At 44.6% G+C, this 21,241-nt stretch overlaps 1 protein-coding gene across 1 annotated transcript in view; it reads left to right on the top strand.

Moving 5' to 3' along the window:
- The window catches only part of BLK (BLK proto-oncogene, Src family tyrosine kinase), a 115,571-nt gene that overhangs the window by 26,600 nt on the left and 67,730 nt on the right, over nucleotides 1–21,241 (top strand). Inside the window, exons 5-6 of the mRNA XM_077489036.1 lie at nucleotides 3,343–3,444; nucleotides 9,042–9,145. Of these exons, the coding sequence (XP_077345162.1) occupies nucleotides 3,343–3,444; nucleotides 9,042–9,145 (206 nt within the window). The remainder of the gene's footprint in view (nucleotides 1–3,342; nucleotides 3,445–9,041; nucleotides 9,146–21,241) is intronic.

Here is a 21,241-nt window from a genome sequence, read left to right as displayed (position 1 = left end):
CATTGCTATCCATTTTCCACACCTCCTATTCCTTCAGTCTCCTTCTTTTCTTTCCCCTTACCGTCCTTTCCTGTTCATAATGTTTGTTAATGTTTCCTTTCCATAGTGTTCCTTTCTTTGTTTATTTCTTTCCCTTGGATTCTGTCCCCCTCCTTTCCTTTAGTGTCCATTTCATCCCCTTCCTTTTCCTTTCCTTCCATTCCCTTCCCCTTCCCTATTTAACCCCCTTCCTCTCCTTTCCCATCCATTTTGTCCCCTTCCTTTCCCTTACCATCAATTTTGTCTTTCCTTTCCCTTCCTGTCCATTTTGTCCCCTTTCTCACTCTTCCATTTTGTCCTTTTCCTTTCCTGTCCATTTTGCCCCTTTCTGTCTTTCCCATCCTTTCATCCCTTTCCTTTCCTTTCCTTTCCCTTCCATCTTGCTCCCTTCCTTTCCCTTTCCTGTCCATGTTGTCTCCTTTTTCTCCCTTCCTGTCCATTTGGTCCCCTTCCTTTCCCTTCCCATCCATTTTATCCCTTTCCTTTCCCTTCCATGCTGTCCCCTTCCTTTCCCTTCCCATCCATTTTGTCTCCTTCCTTTCCCATCCATTTTGTCCCCTTCTATTCCCTTCCCATCCTTTTCATCCCCTTTTTTTCCTTCCCCTTCCCATCCATTTCATGCCCTTCCTTTCCCTTCCCTTCTATTTTGTCCCATTTCTTTCCTTTCACATCCATTTCCTTCTCTTCCATTTTGTCCCTTCCTTTTTCTTCCCATCCATTTGATCCCCTTCCTTTCCCTTCCCATCCATTTTATCCCTTACCTTTCCTTCCCCTTCCATTTTGTCCCCTTCCTTTCCCTTCCCATCCATTTCGTCTCTTTCCTTTCCCATCCATTTTGTCCTCTTCTATTCCCTTCCCATCCTTTTCATCCTCCTTTTTTCCTTTCCCTTCCATTCCATTTTGTCCCCTTTCTTTCCCTTACCATCCATTTTCCCCCTTCCTTTCCATTCCCATCAATTTCATCCCCTTCCTTTCCCTTCTGTTCCATTTTGTCCCTTTCCTATTCCTTCCCATCCATTTTGTCCCCTTCCTTTCCCTTCCTTTCCATTTTGTCTCCTTCCTTTCATTTTCCTTCCATTTTGTCCCCTTTGTTTCCCTTACTGTCCATTTGTCTTCTTCCTTTCCCTTCCCTTCCATTTTTTCCCCTTTTCCTTCCCTTCCATTGTTTCCCCTTCCTTTACTGTCCCTTCCATTTTGTCCCCTTTCCCTTCCCTTCCATTTTGTCCCCTCCCTTTCCCTTTCTGTCCATTTCACCCCCTTCATTTCCCTTCCTGTGCTTTCTATCCCCCTATTTTCCCTTTCTGTCCATTTCATCCCCTTCTTTTCCCTTATTGTCCATATTCGACTCTACCTTTCATTCCATTGGACCACAATATTTCCTTATTTCATCCCGTTTTGTAAGCAAATTCAAAACTTTTGGTTTTGGATAAAGCAGTGAGGGGTTACAACCCCATCTGCTTTTTATTACCGTGCCCCCACTAAAGGGGATTTGTCCTGATGATCGTTACCTAATACATAAAAATGATAGGAAATCCAAACTTTTAAAGTTGTCACATAAACAGAAGGTAAAGGGAAAATCATGCCACGGTTAAAAACTTGTTCTGGTGGCCGCTGTTTAAGAGGACATATCCCCACTCATTGTACAAATCTTTCTGTGCAATTTAAAAAAGCCTTTAGCACCTTTAGGACAGACAGTAACATGCAAAACGTGCACATACTGTCATTCCTGCATAGGTGTAAACAGAGTCTGACACTTACCTTCCTCTCCTATAAATGACATTATGTTCTGATCTTTCATCTCCCCTTCCTTCCTCCCCTGTCCCCTTTCTTTACCCTCCCCTGATTTTTTTTCCACTTCTGTTCCACACCCTGCTGGCCCTTTCTACCCCCCCCCCCCCCCCCTTTCTTCTTATCTTCCTTTCTGGTACAGGATACTTTGTTCCTTTCTTTCATCTCTTCCCCCTTTCTTTCCATTCCCTTCCCTTTTTGCGCCTTTCCTGTTCTCTTCTTTCATCCCCACTTCTCTTCCTTTCTTTTCCTTTTATCCCCTCTTCTTTCACCTCTGTTTTTTCCTTCCTTCTCAATGAGTTTTTATCACTTTCCCCTTCCATTACCTCCCCTTGTTTTTATTTGATCCCATGTACATGATATTGTCAAAAGTATTGGGACACCTGCCTTTACACGCACATGAACTTTAATGGCATCCCGGTCTTAGTCTGTAGGGTTCAATATTGAGTTGGCCCACCCTTTTCAGCTATAACAGCTTCAACTCTTCTAGGAAGGCTGTCCACAAGGTATAGGGATGTGTCTATGGGGATGTTTGTGCATTCTTCTAGAATCAAATTTGTGAGGTCAGGCACTGATATTGGACAAGAAGGCCTGGCTCACAGTCTCCACTCTAATTTATCCTAAAGGGTTGAGGTCAGGACTCTGTGCAAGACTGTCAAGTTCCTCCACCCCAAACTCGCTCATCCATGTCTTTATGGACCTTGCTTTGTACACTGGTGCGCAGTCATGTTGGAAAAGGAAGGGGCCATCCCCAAACTGTTCCCACAAAGTTGGAAGCATGAAATTGTCCAAAATGTCTTGGTATGCTGACGCCTTAAGAGTTCCCTTCACTGGAACTAAAGGGCCAAGTCTAACCCCTGAAAAGCAGCCCCACACCATAATCCTCCCTCCACCAAATGATTTGAACCAGTTCACAAAGCAAGGTCCATAAAGACATAGATGAGCAAGTTTGGGGCAGAGGAACTTGACTGGGCTGCACCGAGTCCTGACCTACATAGTTATATAGTTAGTAAGGTTGAATAAAGACACCAGTCCATCCAGTTCAACCTGAGTAGTGTCTACAATTGTCCTTATCCCTGTACATTGCACACTCACATTGGTCCATAGCCTCAAGAAGCTCACAAAACCTGATAGAACACCCTTGGGATGAATTATAGCAGAGACGGCAGGCCTTCTCGTCCAACATCAGTGCCTGACCTCACAGATGCGCTTCTGGAAGAATGGTCAAACATTCCCATAGACACACTCCTAAACCTTGTGGACAGCCTTCCCAGAAGAGTTGAAGCTGTTATAGCTGCAAAGGATGGGCCAACTCAATATCAAACCCTACGGACTAAGACTGGGATGCCATTAAAGTTCATGTGCCTGTAAAGGCAGGTGTATTAATACTTTTGACAATATAGTGTATATTTATTAAGGAAATTGCTAAGCTTTATTTTGTATATGTAAATATTCCGTCATTATTCTCACTTTTCTGGCATTGTTCATTTCATCAAAGCTCCCTTCTTTTCCCAGCACCAATGGAGAGTGGTGGTTTGCAAAGTCCGAGGTCAGTGGCCAAGAAGGCTATATCCCCAGTAATTATGTCACACTGGTTGCCGGATTGGAATCGGAAAAGTGAGTGGGTTACCAAATAATAATTTTTTTGCAAAAAAAGACAAAAAACAAAACACTATGTTACATTTAATGTGATTTTTTGCACAATGAACTACAAAAATATTACCTGAAGACTTCCTTTGTGTTGCTCTGTATTCCCACCTTGCCTCACAATTCAGTGTCACTCTGTCTTAAGCTCACCACACTTGTTACAACACTTGTTTTGATTGTCTCCTTTGATTCTCATTTAGATCTACTGCAGGGCTTTTTTTGTCTGGAACTCTGTTACGCCACCTCCAGCACTGGCTCTGTGCGTGCCGCACACTGAGAGCATTACTCTCCTAGTAGCTGCACTGATCCCTCCCTCTCCCAACACATGCCTTGGAGTGCAGGGAGATGTGAAGAAGAAGGAGGTGCACACATCACTTCCTGAAGCCTGTCCCCACCCTGTAGACTAAAATATCAACTCTCCTATCAAACCAAGCTGCATCATGCTTTTCTTTCAGATACTTAAGGAGGGGGGTTTGGGGGTGAGAGGAGGGTGATTTGGAGGAAAGGGGATGCCATTTTGGTTTAAAATGGACCAGTCCTATGCTGTCCCAAACTACAGTACTAAGTACATAGAGCACTGCTGAACTCTGCACTCTGTATGTAGCTCACACCTGAAACCTGTACACTCTACATAGAGCACTGCTGAACTCTGCACTCTGTATGTAGCTCACACCTGAAACCTGTACACTCTACATAGAGCACTGCTGAACTCTGCACTCTGTATGTAGCTCACACCTGAAACCTGTACACTCTACATAGAGCACTGCTGAACTCTGCACTCTGTATGTAGCTCACACCTGAAACCTGTACACTCTACATAGAGCACTGCTGAACTCTGCACTCTGTATGTAGCTCACACCTGAAACCTGTACACTCTACATAGAGCACTGCTGAACTCTGCACTCTGTATGTAGCGCACACCTGAAACCTGTACACTCTACATAGAGCACTGCTGAACTCTGCACTCTGTATGTAGCGCACACCTGAACCCTGTACACTCTACATAGAGCACTGCTGAACTCTGCACTCTGTATGTAGCACACACCTGAACCCTGTACACTCTACTGTACATAGAGCACTGCTGAATTGTGCACTCTATACATAGTGCACTGCTGAACTCTGCACTCTGTATGTTGCACACACACCTGAAACCTGTACACTCTACATAGAGCACTGCTGAACTCTATATGTAGCACACACCTGAACCCTGTACACTCTACATAGAGCAATGCTGAACTCTGCATTCTGTATGTAGCGCACACCTGAACCCTGTACACTCTACATAGAGCACTGCTGAACTCTGCACTCTGTATGTAGCGCACACCTGAACCCTGTACACTCTACATAGAGTACTGCTGAACTCTGCACTCTGTCTGTACATAGAGCACAGCTAAACTCTGCACTCTGTACATAACGCATACCCAAACCCTGCACTCTGTACTTAGAGCACTGCTGAACTCTGCACTCTGTATGTAGCGCACACCTGAACCCTGTACATTTTACATAGAGCAGTGCTGAACTCTGCACTCTGTATGTAGCGCACAGCTGAACCCTGTTCACGCTACATAGAGCACTGCTGAACTCTGCACTCTGTATATAGCGCACACCTGAACCCTGTACATGCTACATAGAGCACTGCTGATCTCTGCACTCTGTATGTAGCGCACACCTGAACCCTGTACACTCTACATAGAGCACTGCTGAACTCTGCACTCTGTCTGTACATAGAGCACAGCTGAACTCTGCACTCTGTCTGTACATAGAGCACAGCTGAACTCTGCACTCTGTCTGTACATAGAGCACAGCTGAACTCTGCACTCTGTACATAACACATACCCAAACCCTGCACTCTGTACTTAGAGCACTGCTGAACTCTGTACATAGAGTGACTCACACGAGGTTCAGGAAGGTGGCAATTCACTTATAATGAAACTCCAGATATAACTTATTTTTCTAGTTCTAGTTTTTACTCAAATAGGCAAAGGTAAAACCTTTGTCAATATTCTTTGATGTCTGTGACTCCAGTGTGGAGATTCAGTGTTTTTAAAAGAAGTGAGTAGAAACGCCCCACTGGTAATACAACTTACTAGAGGAGTATGGGCAAGATATTATGGAGTTCCTTCTGGATGTAGAGTTATTTTTTCATTTGGGTATGTAAAGTAAGGTCTCTTGTTATAGAGTACAGAAGCTCTAGTAGGCAGCTCTCAAATATGAAACAACCATACCAATGGTTTTAAAGTCCAAATGATTGTATTCCAACATGAAAATAACCAGCCAATATGTATCCAGGGCATACAGTGTATACGGAAAGTATGCACATTACTTCACTTTTTCCACATTTTGTTATGCTACAGCCTTATTTCAAAATGGATTTAATTTCTTATGTTCCTTTAAACTTCACAAAAATACCCCATAATGACAAAGTGAAAGAAGTTTGAAATCTTTGAAAATGTATTCAAACTCAAAAACTAAAACAATCCCATGTACATAAGTATTCACAGCCTTTGCTCAATACCTTGTTGAAGCACTTTTGGCACCAATTACAACCTCAAGTCTTTTTGAATATAACCCTACAAGCTTGGCACACCTATTTCTGGGCAGTTTTTCCCCATTCTTCTTTGTAGGTCCTCTCAAGCTCCATCAGGTTGGATGGGGAGCGTCGGTGCACAGCCATTTTCAGATCTCTCCAGAGATGTTCAATCGGGTTCAAGTCTGGGCACTGGCTGGGCCACTTAAGGACATTCACAGAGTTGTCCTGTAGCCACTCCTTTGTTAGCTCGGCTGTGTGCTTAGGGTCGTTGTCCTGTTGGAGGAGGAACCTTCGCCCCAGTCTGAGGTCCAGAGTGCTCTGGAGCAGGTTTTCATTAAGGATGTCTCTGTACATTGCTGCATTCATCTTTCACTCTATCCTGACTAGTCTCCAAGTTCCTGCTGCTGAAAAACATCCCCACAGCATGATGCTGCTACCTCCATGCTTCACTGTAGGGATAGTTTTAGCCAGGTGATGAGCGGTGCCTGGCTTCCTCCAGACATGACCCTTGCCATTCAGGCCAAAAGAGTTCAATCTTTGTTTCATCAGACCAGAGAATTTTGTTTCTCATGGTCTGAGAGTCCTTCAGGTGCCTTTTGGCAAACTCCAGGCGGGCTGTCATGTGCTTTCTACTGAGGAGTTGCTTCCGTCTGGCCACTCTACCAAACAGGTCTGATTGGTGAAGTGCTCCAGAGATGGTTGTTCTTCTGGAAGATTCTCCTCTTTCCGTAGAGAATCGCTATAGCTCTGTCTGAGTGACCATCGGGTTCTTGCTCACCTCCCTGACTAAGGCCCTTATCCTCTGATCACTCAGTTTGGTCGGGTGGCCCACTCTAGGAAGAGTCCTTGTGGTTCCAAACTTCTTCCATTTACAGATGATGGAGGCCACTGTGCTTAGTGGGACCTCCAATGCTGCAGATAAAAAAATTCTGTACCCTTCCCCACATCTGTACCTCCATACAATCCTGCCTCAGAGGTCTACAGACAATTCCTTGGACTTCATGGTTTGGTTTGTGCTCTGACATGCACTGTTAACCTTATATAGACAGGTGTGCGCTTTTCCAAATCATGTCCACTCAACTGAATTGACTTCAATCAAGTTGTAGAAACATCTCAAGGATGGTCAGTGGCAACAGGATGCACCTGAGATCAATTTTGAGTGTCATGGTAAAGGTTGTGAATACTTATGTATATGTAATTTCTTTTGTTTTTTATTTTTAATAAATTTGCAAAAAATTCAGGTTGTCAGTATGGGGTATTGTTTGTAGAATTTTGAGCAAAATAATTAATTTAATCCATTTTGGATTAAGGCTGTAGCATAACAAGATGTGGAAAAAGCGAAACGCTGTGAATACTTTTCGGATGCACTGTATATGCTCCGGCATTGCGCCATTAACGACCATACACCACACATATGTGTCCATAGTCAGCAAAGGTTCCTGTGCTGAGAGTGTGCTCAAAGACAGCTCCCAGTCTCTAGTAAACAGGAGCTGGTGGGACCTTTCCTTTGGACCGACCTTCCCGCCCCAGAGGTGTAATAGTCCAGTTAAAAGGAAGACGGGGCTGGGTGGGAAGTGGCAAAATGTATCCGCTTCATTAGGACTAAAATAACATGGACATCGACTCTGTAACTTGTGTTTGTACAACAGTAAAATTATTAAATGTATCTAAACAATCCCTACAACATTCATTCCATACTATTGTAAAGAACACCAAGTCAGCAAACACAGTTCAATGCAGAAGGGCTTTGTACCGCAAATCCATTGCATAAAACAAACAAAATCTTTATTCGTCCAGGTCACTAACTAAACTCAAGTCAGCTTCTGATTAAGATGGTGCCCTCAGTGGGCTCCCCAAAACAAACACTTTTTGTGTTCTGTCAGCAATCAGCCTTTTCACGCAGCAGCAGATTCTTACAGCAAAAATCATGAGAGAGTGAGAGCGCCCTGAGTAGCAGTCAGCTCACGTATATAAAGGCCTGTGGACAGCGGAGACTAATGATGAGGTTCATCCACCAAGTAGGATGTGAACCTAGGGATCAAGGCTTTATCTCGCCCAAAGCTCTAAAGAGTCTCTGGGCTCCAGGACCTAGAACAGAAATTAATAATATTATAGAAAACATACCCTGGGGCCCCTTTCCCTTGCCATGTGTATGTGAGAAACCTAGGTTATTACACATATACACCATCCACAATCCTGCCAGCCAGTGACTCAAAATAAATATACTGTGCAATGGAGTGGATTTACTAAAATGTTACTAACCCCAGGAGCCTACATTCACATAGCTGGTCTCCCACAATACACAGAAAATGGAAATGCAATTATTTTAGTAAATATAAACTGTTAAATACCTTTTCTCATCAGCAGTATATAGCAGTCTAGTGACTTCTATCAGTGCCCAGCTGAGCACTGGTTAAAGCTTGTAGGAGGAGTTTTCATTCTCCTCTGACTGTCCTATGATGCCACATGACTCTCTGTCTGAACAGTGCTGATTGGCCTTGTGCTGCTGACATGAACCCTCCCAAAAAAAAAAAAAAAATTTGAGCAATCGATACCAAACTGAGCATGTGCAGACTGCCTCCTAGGGCTCTGTACTAACAGCAGATGGATTGGGGACAGGGTAAGGAGGGGATGATCAGAGAATACAGGATAAAACAGCCTTTTTACACAATGTGGAAGTTTAACCCCTTAGGTTCCACAGTGAGTATAACAAGCATGCTTTACTGCATATGCACACTGATTTTACTGTTGTGGGTTTAGGAACACTTTAATAGAGCATTCTCACTTTACGATACATAGCATATACAGTATCGTATATACTTTGTCTATTATTTAGCCCTAATGATGGGGGTATTTTTAGCTACCGAAACACAGTGTGACACTTGTTACTTGGATTTCTATGATGGAATGAATAACCTTGGACTCCAAATCCATCAGGTTTTCTCATATTTCTCGAATAATAATCAATTGACAGCTCTATCTGGAGGGGAAATGTTTATGGTACGCCTTCAGATAATATATATATTTCTGTCTGCAGATTCTTTTTTAGTAACATTACTCGAAAAGATGCGGAAAGACAACTATTAGCTCCAGAGAACACTCCTGGAACCTTCCTTATCCGGGAGAGTGAAACAAACCCAGGTACAGTATGTTACCCAAAAATGATGTCTGTAGAGGATTTTGCATTTCTCAGATTTCGCATGTCTACCCTTAGAATAAAAACATCCAAAGTACTGTATGTAATATGTATGCTCTTACAACAAAGAATGCAAAGTGTGCATGCTTGTACAGCAAAGAATCCAAGGTCTATCTACTATTACAAATAAAATTCAGTATTACCCTTACACTGAATAATTTCAATTCACACTGTCAATGCACCAAATGAATCAGCAATTTTTCTTCTCTAACAGAAAAAATAACTCAAGACAAACCATTACAATTACCTTAACTAGTTGCTGACCGCCGGCCGTCAAATGACGGCCAGGCGGCGCACCTATTGTGGCGGGAGGCCGTCATATGACGGCCTCCCGTTTAAACAGGGAATGCGCGCGATTGTGCGCGCGCATCCCTGTTTCTTCGGTGGCGGCGTGTCACAGAGACACCGCTCGCCACCGAAGGGGGTGAACAGCCATTCGTTATGGCTGTTTACCACGTGATCGGCCGATCACAGATGGTCACACCCCGAACGTGCACGGCGCATGCGCGCGATCGCGCTGCGCGTGCACGTCGGTGGCGGCGTGTTCCCCGGGAACACTGCTCGTCACCGACGCTGGTAAACAGCCATTGGCCGGCTGTTTACCCATGTGTTTGGCTGTGATCCTTTCACAGCCGATCACAAAAATGTAAACAAACTGCGGTAACGGGAGGTTACCGGGTTCTCCTCCTCACACACCGATCGTGTGTGAGGAGGAGATTGCGGTAACATCTCGTTACCGCATACAGTGTACACCAATCATACTGATTGCCCCCCCCCCAATAAAGAGGACCTGTCACCACCCCTCATAGTACCTGTCAATCACAGTCCATCAGAGTACCCGAGTACCTGTCACAGCCCATCAGAGTACCCGAGTACCTGTCACAGCCCATCAGAGTACCCGAGTACCTGTCACAGCCCATCAGAGTACCCGAGTACCTGTCACAGCCCATCAGAGTACCCGAGTACCTGTCACGGCCCATCAGAGTACCCGAGTACCTGTCACGGCACATCAGAGTACCCGAGTACCTGTCACGGCACATCAGAGTACCCGAGTACCTGTCACGGCACATCAGAGTACCCGAGTACCTGTCACGGCACATCAGGGTACCCGAGTACCTGTCACGGCACATCAGGGTACCCGAGTACCTGTCACGGCACATCAGGGTACCCGAGTACCTGTCACGGCCCATCAGGGTACCCGAGTACCTGTCACGGCCCATCAGGGTACCCGAGTACCTGTCACGGCCCATCAGGGTACCCGAGTACCTGTCACGGGCCATCAGGGTACCCGAGTACCTGTCACGGCCCATCAGGGTACCCGAGTACCTGTCACGGCCCATCAGGGTACCCGAGTACCTGTCACAGTCCATTAGAGTACCGAGTACCTGTCACAGTCCATTAGAGTACCGAGTACCTGTCACAGTCCATCAGGGTACCCGAGTACCTGTCACAGTCCATTAGAGTACCCGAGTACCTGTCACAGTCCATTAGAGTACCCGAGTACCTGTCACAGTCCATTAGAGTACCGAGTACCTGTCACAGTCCATCAGGGTACCCGAGTACCTGTCACAGCCCATCTGAGTACCCGAGTACCTGTTCCAGTCCATCTGTGTACCAGAGTACCTGTTCCAGTCCATCTGTGTACCAGAGTACCTGTCACAGTCCATCTGAGTACCAGAGTACCTGTCACAGTCCATATGAGTACCTGTCACCGCCCTTCAGAGTACCCAAATACCAGTCACCAAACCATCAGAGTACCTGTCACCAGGCCATCAGAGTACCCGAGTACCTGTCACCAGGCCATCAGAGTACCCGAGTACCTGTCACCAGGCCATCAGAGTACCCGAGTACCTGTCACCAGGCCATCAGAGTACCCGAGTACCTGTCACCAGGCCATCAGAGTACCCGAGTACCTGTCACCAGGCCATCAGAGTACCCGAGTACCTGTCACCAGGCCATCAGAGTACCCGAGTACCTGCCACCAGGCCATCAGAGTACCCGAGTACCTGTCACCAGACCATCAGAGTACCCGAGTACCTGTCGCTAGACCATCAGAGTACCCGAGTACCTGTCACCAGGCCATCAGAGTACCCGAGTACCTGTCACCAGGCCATCAGAGTACCCAAGTACCTATCTCCAGCCCATGTCTCATAGAATATACGTTGGGGTGTTTGCTTTCCAAAATGGGGTCATTTTGTGGGTAATTTCACTGTCCTGGTGGTCCAGGACCTTCAAAAGTGTGATGGGTAGGAATGAAATGAGATGTGTCATTTATGCTCCTAGAACGCCTGAACATACTACTTCAATGTTCGGCCTCTCTATGTGGCCAGGCTGTGTAAAAGTCCTACACATGTGGTATCGCCATACTCGGGAGGAGTAGCAGAATGTATTTTGGGGTGTAATTTTTGCTATATACATGCTATGTGTTAGAAATATCTTATAAATTGACAATTTTGTGTAAAAAAAAAAATGTGTTTAAATTTTTTTCCACATATTCCAAAAACTTCTGGAAAAAAATGAACCGTTCAAAAGACTCATTATGCCTCACAGATTATACGTTGGGGTGTTTGCTTTCCAAAATGGGGTAATTTTATGGGAAATTCCATTGTCCTGGTACTCCAGGGCCTTCAAAAGTGTAATAGGTGGTTGAGAAATGAGATGCGTAATTTTTGCTCGTAGAACGTCTGAAGGTACTACATCAATGTTAGTGCTCTGTATGTGGCCAGGCTGTGTAAAAGTCTCACACATGTGGTATTGCCGTACTGTCACCAGGCCATCAGAGTACCCGAGTACCTGTCACCAGGCCATCAGAGTACCCGAGTACCTGTCACCAGGCCATCAGAGTACCGAGTACCTGTCACAGCCCATCAGAGTACCCGAGTACCTGTCACAGCCCATCAGAGTACCCGAGTACCTGTCACGGCACATCAGAGTACCCGAGTACCTGTCACGGCACATCAGAGTACCCGAGTACCTGTCACGGCACATCAGAGTACCCGAGTACCTGTCACGGCACATCAGGGTACCCGAGTACCTGTCACGGCACATCAGGGTACCCGAGTACCTGTCACGGCACATCAGGGTACCCGAGTACCTGTCACGGCCCATCAGGGTACCCGAGTACCTGTCACGGCCCATCAGGGTACCCGAGTACCTGTCACGGCCCATCAGGGTACCCGAGTACCTGTCACGGCCCATCAGGGTACCCGAGTACCTGTCACGGCCCATCAGGGTACCCGAGTACCTGTCACGGCCCATCAGGGTACCCGAGTACCTGTCACGGCCCATCAGGGTACCCGAGTACCTGTCACAGTCCATTAGAGTACCGAGTACCTGTCACAGTCCATTAGAGTACCGAGTACCTGTCACAGTCCATCAGGGTACCCGAGTACCTGTCACAGTCCATTAGGGTACCCGAGTACCTGTCACAGTCCATTAGAGTACCCGAGTACCTGTCACAGTCCATTAGAGTACCCGAGTACCTGTCACAGTCCATTAGAGTACCGAGTACCTGTCACAGTCCATCAGGGTACCCGAGTACCTGTCACAGCCCATCTGAGTACCCGAGTACCTGTTCCAGTCCATCTGTGTACCAGAGTACCTGTTCCAGTCCATCTGTGTACCAGAGTACCTGTCACAGTCCATCTGAGTACCAGAGTACCTGTCACAGTCCATATGAGTACCTGTCACCGCCCTTCAGAGTACCCAAATACCAGTCACCAAACCATCAGAGTACCTGTCACCAGGCCATCAGAGTACCCGAGTACCTGTCACCAGGCCATCAGAGTACCCGAGTACCTGTCACCAGGCCATCAGAGTACCCGAGTACCTGTCACCAGGCCATCAGAGTACCCGAGTACCTGTCACCAGGCCATCAGAGTACCCGAGTACCTGTCACCAGGCCATCAGAGTACCCGAGTACCTGTCACCAGGCCATCAGAGTACCCGAGTACCTGCCACCAGGCCATCAGAGTACCCGAGTACCTGTCACCAGACCATCAGAGTACCCGAGTACCTGTCGCCAGACCATCAGAGTACCCGAGTACCTGTCACCAGGCCATCAGAGTACCCGAGTACCTGTCACCAGGCCATCAGCGTACCCAAGTACCTATCTCCAGCCCATGTCTCATAGAATATACGTTGGGGTGTTTGCTTTCCAAAATGGGGTCATTTTGTGGGTAATTTCACTGTCCTGGTGGTCCAGGACCTTCAAAAGTGTGATGGGTAGGAATGAAATGAGATGTGTCATTTATGCTCCTAGAACGCCTGAACATACTACTTCAATGTTCGGCCTCTCTATGTGGCCAGGCTGTGTAAAAGTCCTACACATGTGGTATCGCCATACTCGGGAGGAGTAGCAGAATGTATTTTGGGGTGTAATTTTTGCTATATACATGCTATGTGTTAGAAATATCTTATAAATTGACAATTTTGTGTAAAAAAAAAAATGCGTTTAAATTTTTTTCCACATATTCCAAAAACTTCTGGAAAAAAATGAACCGTTCAAAAGACTCATTATGCCTCACAGATTATACGTTGGGGTGTTTGCTTTCCAAAATGGGGTAATTTTATGGGAAATTCCATTGTCCTGGTACTCCAGGGCCTTCAAAAGTGTAATAGGTGGTTGAGAAATGAGATGCGTAATTTTTGCTCGTAGAACGTCTGAAGGTACTACATCAATGTTAGTGCTCTGTATGTGGCCAGGCTGTGTAAAAGTCTCACACATGTGGTATTGCCGTACTGTCACCAGGCCATCAGAGTACCCGAGTACCTGTCACCAGGCCATCAGAGTACCCGAGTACCTGTCACCAGGCCATCAGAGTACCGAGTACCTGTCACAGCCCATCAGAGTACCCGAGTACCTGTCACAGCCCATCAGAGTACCCGAGTACCTGTCACGGCACATCAGAGTACCCGAGTACCTGTCACGGCACATCAGAGTACCCGAGTACCTGTCACGGCACATCAGAGTACCCGAGTACCTGTCACGGCACATCAGGGTACCCGAGTACCTGTCACGGCACATCAGGGTACCCGAGTACCTGTCACGGCACATCAGGGTACCCGAGTACCTGTCACGGCCCATCAGGGTACCCGAGTACCTGTCACGGCCCATCAGGGTACCCGAGTACCTGTCACGGCCCATCAGGGTACCCGAGTACCTGTCACGGCCCATCAGGGTACCCGAGTACCTGTCACGGCCCATCAGGGTACCCGAGTACCTGTCACGGCCCATCAGGGTACCCGAGTACCTGTCACGGCCCATCAGGGTACCCGAGTACCTGTCACAGTCCATTAGAGTACCGAGTACCTGTCACAGTCCATTAGAGTACCGAGTACCTGTCACAGTCCATCAGGGTACCCGAGTACCTGTCACAGTCCATTAGAGTACCCGAGTACCTGTCACAGTCCATTAGAGTACCCGAGTACCTGTCACAGTCCATTAGAGTACCGAGTACCTGTCACAGTCCATCAGGGTACCCGAGTACCTGTCACAGCCCATCTGAGTACCCGAGTACCTGTTCCAGTCCATCTGTGTACCAGAGTACCTGTTCCAGTCCATCTGTGTACCAGAGTACCTGTCACAGTCCATCTGAGTACCAGAGTACCTGTCACAGTCCATATGAGTACCTGTCACCGCCCTTCAGAGTACCCAAATACCAGTCACCAAACCATCAGAGTACCTGTCACCAGGCCATCAGAGTACCCGAGTACCTGTCACCAGGCCATCAGAGTACCCGAGTACCTGTCACCAGGCCATCAGAGTACCCGAGTACCTGTCACCAGGCCATCAGAGTACCCGAGTACCTGTCACCAGGCCATCAGAGTACCCGAGTACCTGTCACCAGGCCATCAGAGTACCCGAGTACCTGTCACCAGGCCATCAGAGTACCCGAGTACCTGCCACCAGGCCATCAGAGTACCCGAGTACCTGTCACCAGACCATCAGAGTACCCGAGTACCTGTCGCCAGACCATCAGAGTACCCGAGTACCTGTCACCAGGCCATCAGAGTACCCGAGTACCTGTCACCAGGCCATCAGAGTACCCAAGTACCTATCTCCAGCCCATGTCTCATAGAATATACGTTGGGGTGTTTGCTTTCCAAAATGGGGTCATTTTGTGGGTAATTTCACTGTCCTGGTGGTCCAGGACCTTCAAAAGTGTGATGGGTAGGAATGAAATGAGATGTGTCATTTATGCTCCTAGAACGCCTGAACATACTACTTCAATGTTCGGCCTCTCTATGTGGCCAGGCTGTGTAAAAGTCCTACACATGTGGTATCGCCATACTCGGGAGGAGTAGCAGAATGTATTTTGGGGTGTAATTTTTGCTATATACATGCTATGTGTTAGAAATATCTTATAAATTGACAATTTTGTGTAAAAAAAAAATGCGTTTAAATTTTTTTCCACATATTCCAAAAACTTCTGGAAAAAAATGAACCGTTCAAAAGACTCATTATGCCTCACAGATTATATGTTGGGGTGTTTGCTTTCCAAAATGGGGTAATTTTATGGGAAATTCCATTGTCCTGGTACTCCAGGGCCTTCAAAAGTGTAATAGGTGGTTGAGAAATGAGATGCGTAATTTTTGCTCGTAGAACGTCTGAAGGTACTACATCAATGTTAGTGCTCTGTATGTGGCCAGGCTGTGTTACAGTCTCACACATGTGGTATCGCCGTACTCGGGAAGAGTAGCAGAATGTATTTTGGGGTGTCATTTGTTGTATGCATATGCTGTGTGTGAGAAATAACCTGATAATATGACAATTTAGTAAAAAAAAAAAAAAAAATCTTCATTTTGGAAAGAATTGTGGGAAAAAATGACAACTTAAAAAAACTCACCATGCTACTTACGTAATACCTTGGGATGTCTACTTTGTAAAAAGGGGTCATTTGGGGGGTATTTGTACTTTCCTGACTTGTTAGTGTCTCAAGAAATGAGGTACACCTGATGTACTGAAGGCCTGATCAGAAGTGATCAATTTTCAGTGATTGGCACCATAGTTTGTAGACTCTATAACTTTCACAAAGACCAAATAATATATACTAATGTGGGTTATTTTTACCAAAGATATGTAGCAGTATAAATTTTGGCCAAAATTTATGAAGAAAAATTACTAATTAGCAATAATTTATGACAGAAACGAAGAAAAAGGCATTTTTTTCACAAAATTTACGTTTTATTTTATTTATAGCACAAAAAATAAAAAACCCACTAGTGATTAAATACCACTAAAAGAAAGCTCTATTTGTGTGGAAAAAAGGACGCAAGTTTCATATGGATACAGTGTAGGATGACTGAGTAATTGTCATTCAAACTGTGAGAGCGCTGAAAGCTGAAAATTGGTCTGGTCAGGAAGGGGGTGTAACTGCACTGTACTGAGGTGGTTAAATTGGGGTTCCAACCGCAAAAAACGTTTTTTTTTTTTTAAAAGTCAGCAGCTACAAGTACTGTAGCTGCTGACTTAATAAGGACACTTACCTGTCCAGGGAGCCCGCAGTGTTGGCACCCCCGAGGCTGATTTGTCCACCAGCTTGGGTGCAGGCAGCGCCATTCCAACTAAGGGAAACCAGCAGTGAAGCCTTCAGGCGCATACTGAGTGGCGTGGTGCTTTGTGAATAGCCAGCTCCCAGAAGGCAGGGGGGGTGAAGCAGGGCTCGTCATAGAAAAGGACATGGCCGCGCCGAGCTAGGAAGGAAGTACACTCAGTACTTCTAAAAAGGTATAAAAAAAATTATATATATATATATATATATATATATATATATATATATATATATATATATAACATGTTTAACATATATTAAAAAATGGAAAACCACATAAAAGCATTGCTTTTATGTGGTCAGGCAACAGATGGTCCAAGAAGCAGGACAAGGAGGACAGCTCTGGATTGAAGGCCAGATCCTCCTAAGAAGATTCCAGGGGTAAAAAAAACATGTATCCCGCTGTGCCTTCCTTTTAAAATAATACATCAGCTAGAAGAACATCAGGGACCGGAGCACTAATATATATATATATATATGTATATATCAGGAACGTCGCAGCGAAAGTCCGGCTTCTTGGGCCATCCGTTGCCTGATCGAAGCAGTTGTATACATACATCAGTTCCAGCCACAGGAGTTTGTGTTCGTGATTTGGTTCCTGACTGTCATCCATGTTTGTTTGACCCACTGCTGCTGGCATGTGTGTCCACAGTTTAGGGTATGAGTACTCATCCCTTCCCCCTGGTGTTGGCAACACAATCCTGGGTTTCATGTGATAATACCACTCTGTATGGTCCAGCCATTCAGCTACACCTTGTGAATAACGTTATTTTGTGATCATGTCAAAGAGATTGAACGTGATATATATATATATATATATATATATATATATATTAGGATGAACTCTGTCACTATACTGACTCTCTAGTTTGAATGTCGGTACCTACATTCTTTGCTTTTATGCGGTTTTCTATTTGTTAATATATGTTACACCTTTTACCTGCTGTGGGTTTGTATACCCTTTTCATGTGTTTTAGCACTATGAACTCTTCATGTTTTTTCATTATTATTTGCAACATTTTTAAGGCTACTCATTGAGTATATACATATTTATTTGATTCACTGCACTTTATATTTTACATTTTACTCCTTTGATGCAAATCAAGGGTACAAGTATTTCTTAGCACTGCATCTCCTTTGTTTTATGTTTTTATGCAATTAGTCTTATTGCTGATGTTGGCAGCTTATATACACTTGTAGCGCAATTTTTTTCTTTTACTAATATATAATACATATTGGGGGTTATTTACGAAAGGCAAATCCACTTTGCACTGCAAGTGCACTTGGAAGTGCAGTCGCTGCAACTCTAAGGGGTAGATCTGAAATGAGTGGAAGCTCTGCTGATTTTATCATCCAATCATGTGCAAGCTAAAATGCTGTTTTTTTATTTTCTTTGCATGTCCCCCTCGGATCTACAGCGACTTTACTTTCAAGTGCACTTGCAGTGCAAAGTGGATATTCCTTTAGTAAATAACCCCCATAGACTTTATGCAGAGATTGCATATTGTGTCCAATACGTTTCAAAGTCAACTAGCTTCTTCTTCAGTTACAATCTGTGAATATTATGGTGTGATTTATCCACTTTCAGACCGGACCATTTTGCTGGCTTAAGACCAGACCACTTTTTGCGATTCGGCACTGCGTCGCTTTAACTGACAATTGCGCGGTCGTGCGACGTGGCTCCCAAACAAAATTGACGTCCTTTTTTCCCCACAAATAGAGCTTTCTTTTGGTGGTATTTGATCACCTCTGCGGTTTGTTTTTTTGCGCTATAAACAAAAATAGAGCGACAATTTTGAAAAAACGCATCATTTTTTACTTTTTTCTATAATAAATATCCCCCAAAAATATATAAAAAATACATTTTTTTCCCTCAGTTTAGGCCGATACGTATTCTTCTACATATTTTATATATAAGCGATTATTGATTGGTTTGCGCAAAAGTTATAGCGTTTACAAAATAGGGGATAGTTTTATGGCATTTTTATCATTTTTTTTTTTTTTTTTTACTAGTAATGGCGGCGATCAGCGATTTTTTTATTGTGACTGCGACATTGTGGCGGACACATCGGACATTTTTGACACATTTTTGGGACCATTGTCATTTGTACAGCAATCAATGCTATACAAATGCATTGATTCCTGTGTAAATGACACTGGCAGTGAAGGGGTTAACCAGGGGGTGGCAGTGTAGGGGTTAAGTGTTCCTAGGGGTGTGTTACTAACTGTGGGGGGCTGGGCTTTGTGTTAGTGAACACTGATCTCTGCTCCAATCACATGGAGCAGAGATCAGTGTCACTTGTTGCTAGGCAGAACGGGGAGATGCTGTTTACAACGGCATCTCCCTGTTCAGCCGCCCCGTGAGATGATCGCGGGTATCCCCATGGCGATCGAGTCCGCGGGTCCCGCGACCGGACTCACGGGGGTCCCTACCGGTATGCGAGCGTGCCGGCAGCGGCGCGCATGCGATCGCAGGGCGGCATTTAAAAAGGGTACCTGTACGCCAATATGCCTGCCCGTGCCATTCTGCCGACGTACATCGGCGTGGGCCGGTCAGGAACTGGCTATGGTAAGAATCACAGCATATTAGCAGACATATAAGAAGCCATCATCATAGAAATGCAAAGTATATATATTGTAATTACAAAGTGTTCTTAACCACATGCCCTCTGGAAGATTTACCCCCCTTTCTGACAAGGGCATTTTTTTGCGATATGGCACCGTGGTACTTTAATTGACAATTGCTTAGTCGTACGACGCTGTAGCCAAATAAAATGTGGGTCCTTTTTTTTCCCACAAATAGAGCTTTCTTTTGGTGGAATTTGATCATCTATGCAGTTTTATTTTTTTGTGCTATAAACAAAAAAAGACCAACAATTTTGAAAAAAAAAAAAACAATATTTAAAAAACTTATCCAAAAAATTTTTTTTTTCAAAATCTACATACTTTTAGGCCAATATATATTCTGCTACATATTTGTGGTAAAAAAATATCCCAATAAGCATGTATTGATTGGTTCGCGCAAAAAGGCATAAGGGTTGATTTACTAAAGGCAAATAGACTTCTGCAAGAGCAGTTGCTCCAGAGCTTAGTAAATGAGCAGAAGCTCTGCTGACTTCTATCATCCAATCATGCGTGAGCAAAAATATTCTTTTTAAAATTTTCCTTGCACGTGATTGGGTATTCTTTGCAAAGTGAAGGTTTACCTCATTTACTAAGCTCTGGAGAAACTGCACTTTGCGAAGTGCACAGTCTATTTGGAATACAGATTAATGGAATATGGTTTAAGAAATATATAAAAATAACTAATAGGGTGTATCAAATAAGTAAAAAAAAGTGGGTCTATGAGGATCATATTATTATTATAATTATTATTATTTTTATTATTATTATAAGGATTATTCAGCGATCTAGTCCCATGATTTGACTCCTATGCCCCCAAGGGATATAGATACCCCCAGCTAAGAACGCCCTCCTTATTGTAATAAATATAAAGAACCTCACTTGGCAGCGACATCTTAGAGGCAAACATATAAATTTGGCATAATTACCACAAAACTGTAGGATGTGAAAGTCACACGTTGTTTCTTAGGGCTGAATTGACAGGAAACCACATCTCTTCGCATCTTTGTTAGCTTTCATTTAGAGGAAGGTATGTCCCGCACATCTCCTCCAACGTCTGGCCAATATTTTAGGAGCTCTGCATTATATATGGTTCCATATGTGTCCTCTGCTCTCCATCCACAACCGCTCATGGGGAAACTTTGAAAGTGCGGCATATTTCCCTGTACACTAAATGAAGATCATGGGCGCAGATTATAGCGGCTGTGTTCTTGGAAGAGAGTTAAAAGTGTTTGAGGCTCATAAAGAGGTGAAGTGAGGTTTATGTGAATAACACTTGTGTCATGCGAAGCTCTAAGAGATGAAAGAAATCCCATGAAGAAAAGTCGTAGACGTGACGCCACAGAGTGATATGCACCAGTTTATCCTCACAGTGCACCAACAAATATCTTCATGATTCCGTCAGGGGTAGAGGGTTGTGGTAATTGCTGAATCACGCCGTTGTTTTAATTTATTTACTGCAATTAAAGATGGAATTCCTATAAAACAAAAATCTGTAGTTCTCCTCTAAAGTGTTGGCAGTCAAATACTTTCTCAATAAGCAAGTAATGACTCTCCGACTGAACTACAGATCCCAGCATTCTCCTATTAACTTTGCAAAGAATGGCCCTAAATGAGTCAGTTTGTTTTTGTTTAACTATTTGCCTACGGGTCACTTTCACCCCCTTCCTGCCCAGGCCAATTATCAGCTTTAAGCGTTGTCACACTTTGGTTGACAATTGCGTGGCCATGCTACACTGTAACCTTGTGATATTTTTACACAAAATATCTTCACACAAATAAATCTTTCTTTTGGTGGTATTTAATCACTGCTGTTTTTTTTTTTTTTTTTTTACAAAAAAACAACATGAGACTGAAAATTTTGAA

The sequence above is a fragment of the Lithobates pipiens genome, unplaced genomic scaffold (assembly GCF_037356315.1).
Source record: "Lithobates pipiens isolate NorthernLeopardFrog02 unplaced genomic scaffold, aLitPip1_a1.2 Scaffold_18, whole genome shotgun sequence".
Taxonomy (NCBI): Eukaryota; Metazoa; Chordata; class Amphibia; order Anura; family Ranidae; genus Lithobates; species Lithobates pipiens.
The sequence above is the reverse complement of the archived record's forward strand: the minus strand, read 5'-3'. Positions and strand labels throughout refer to the sequence as shown.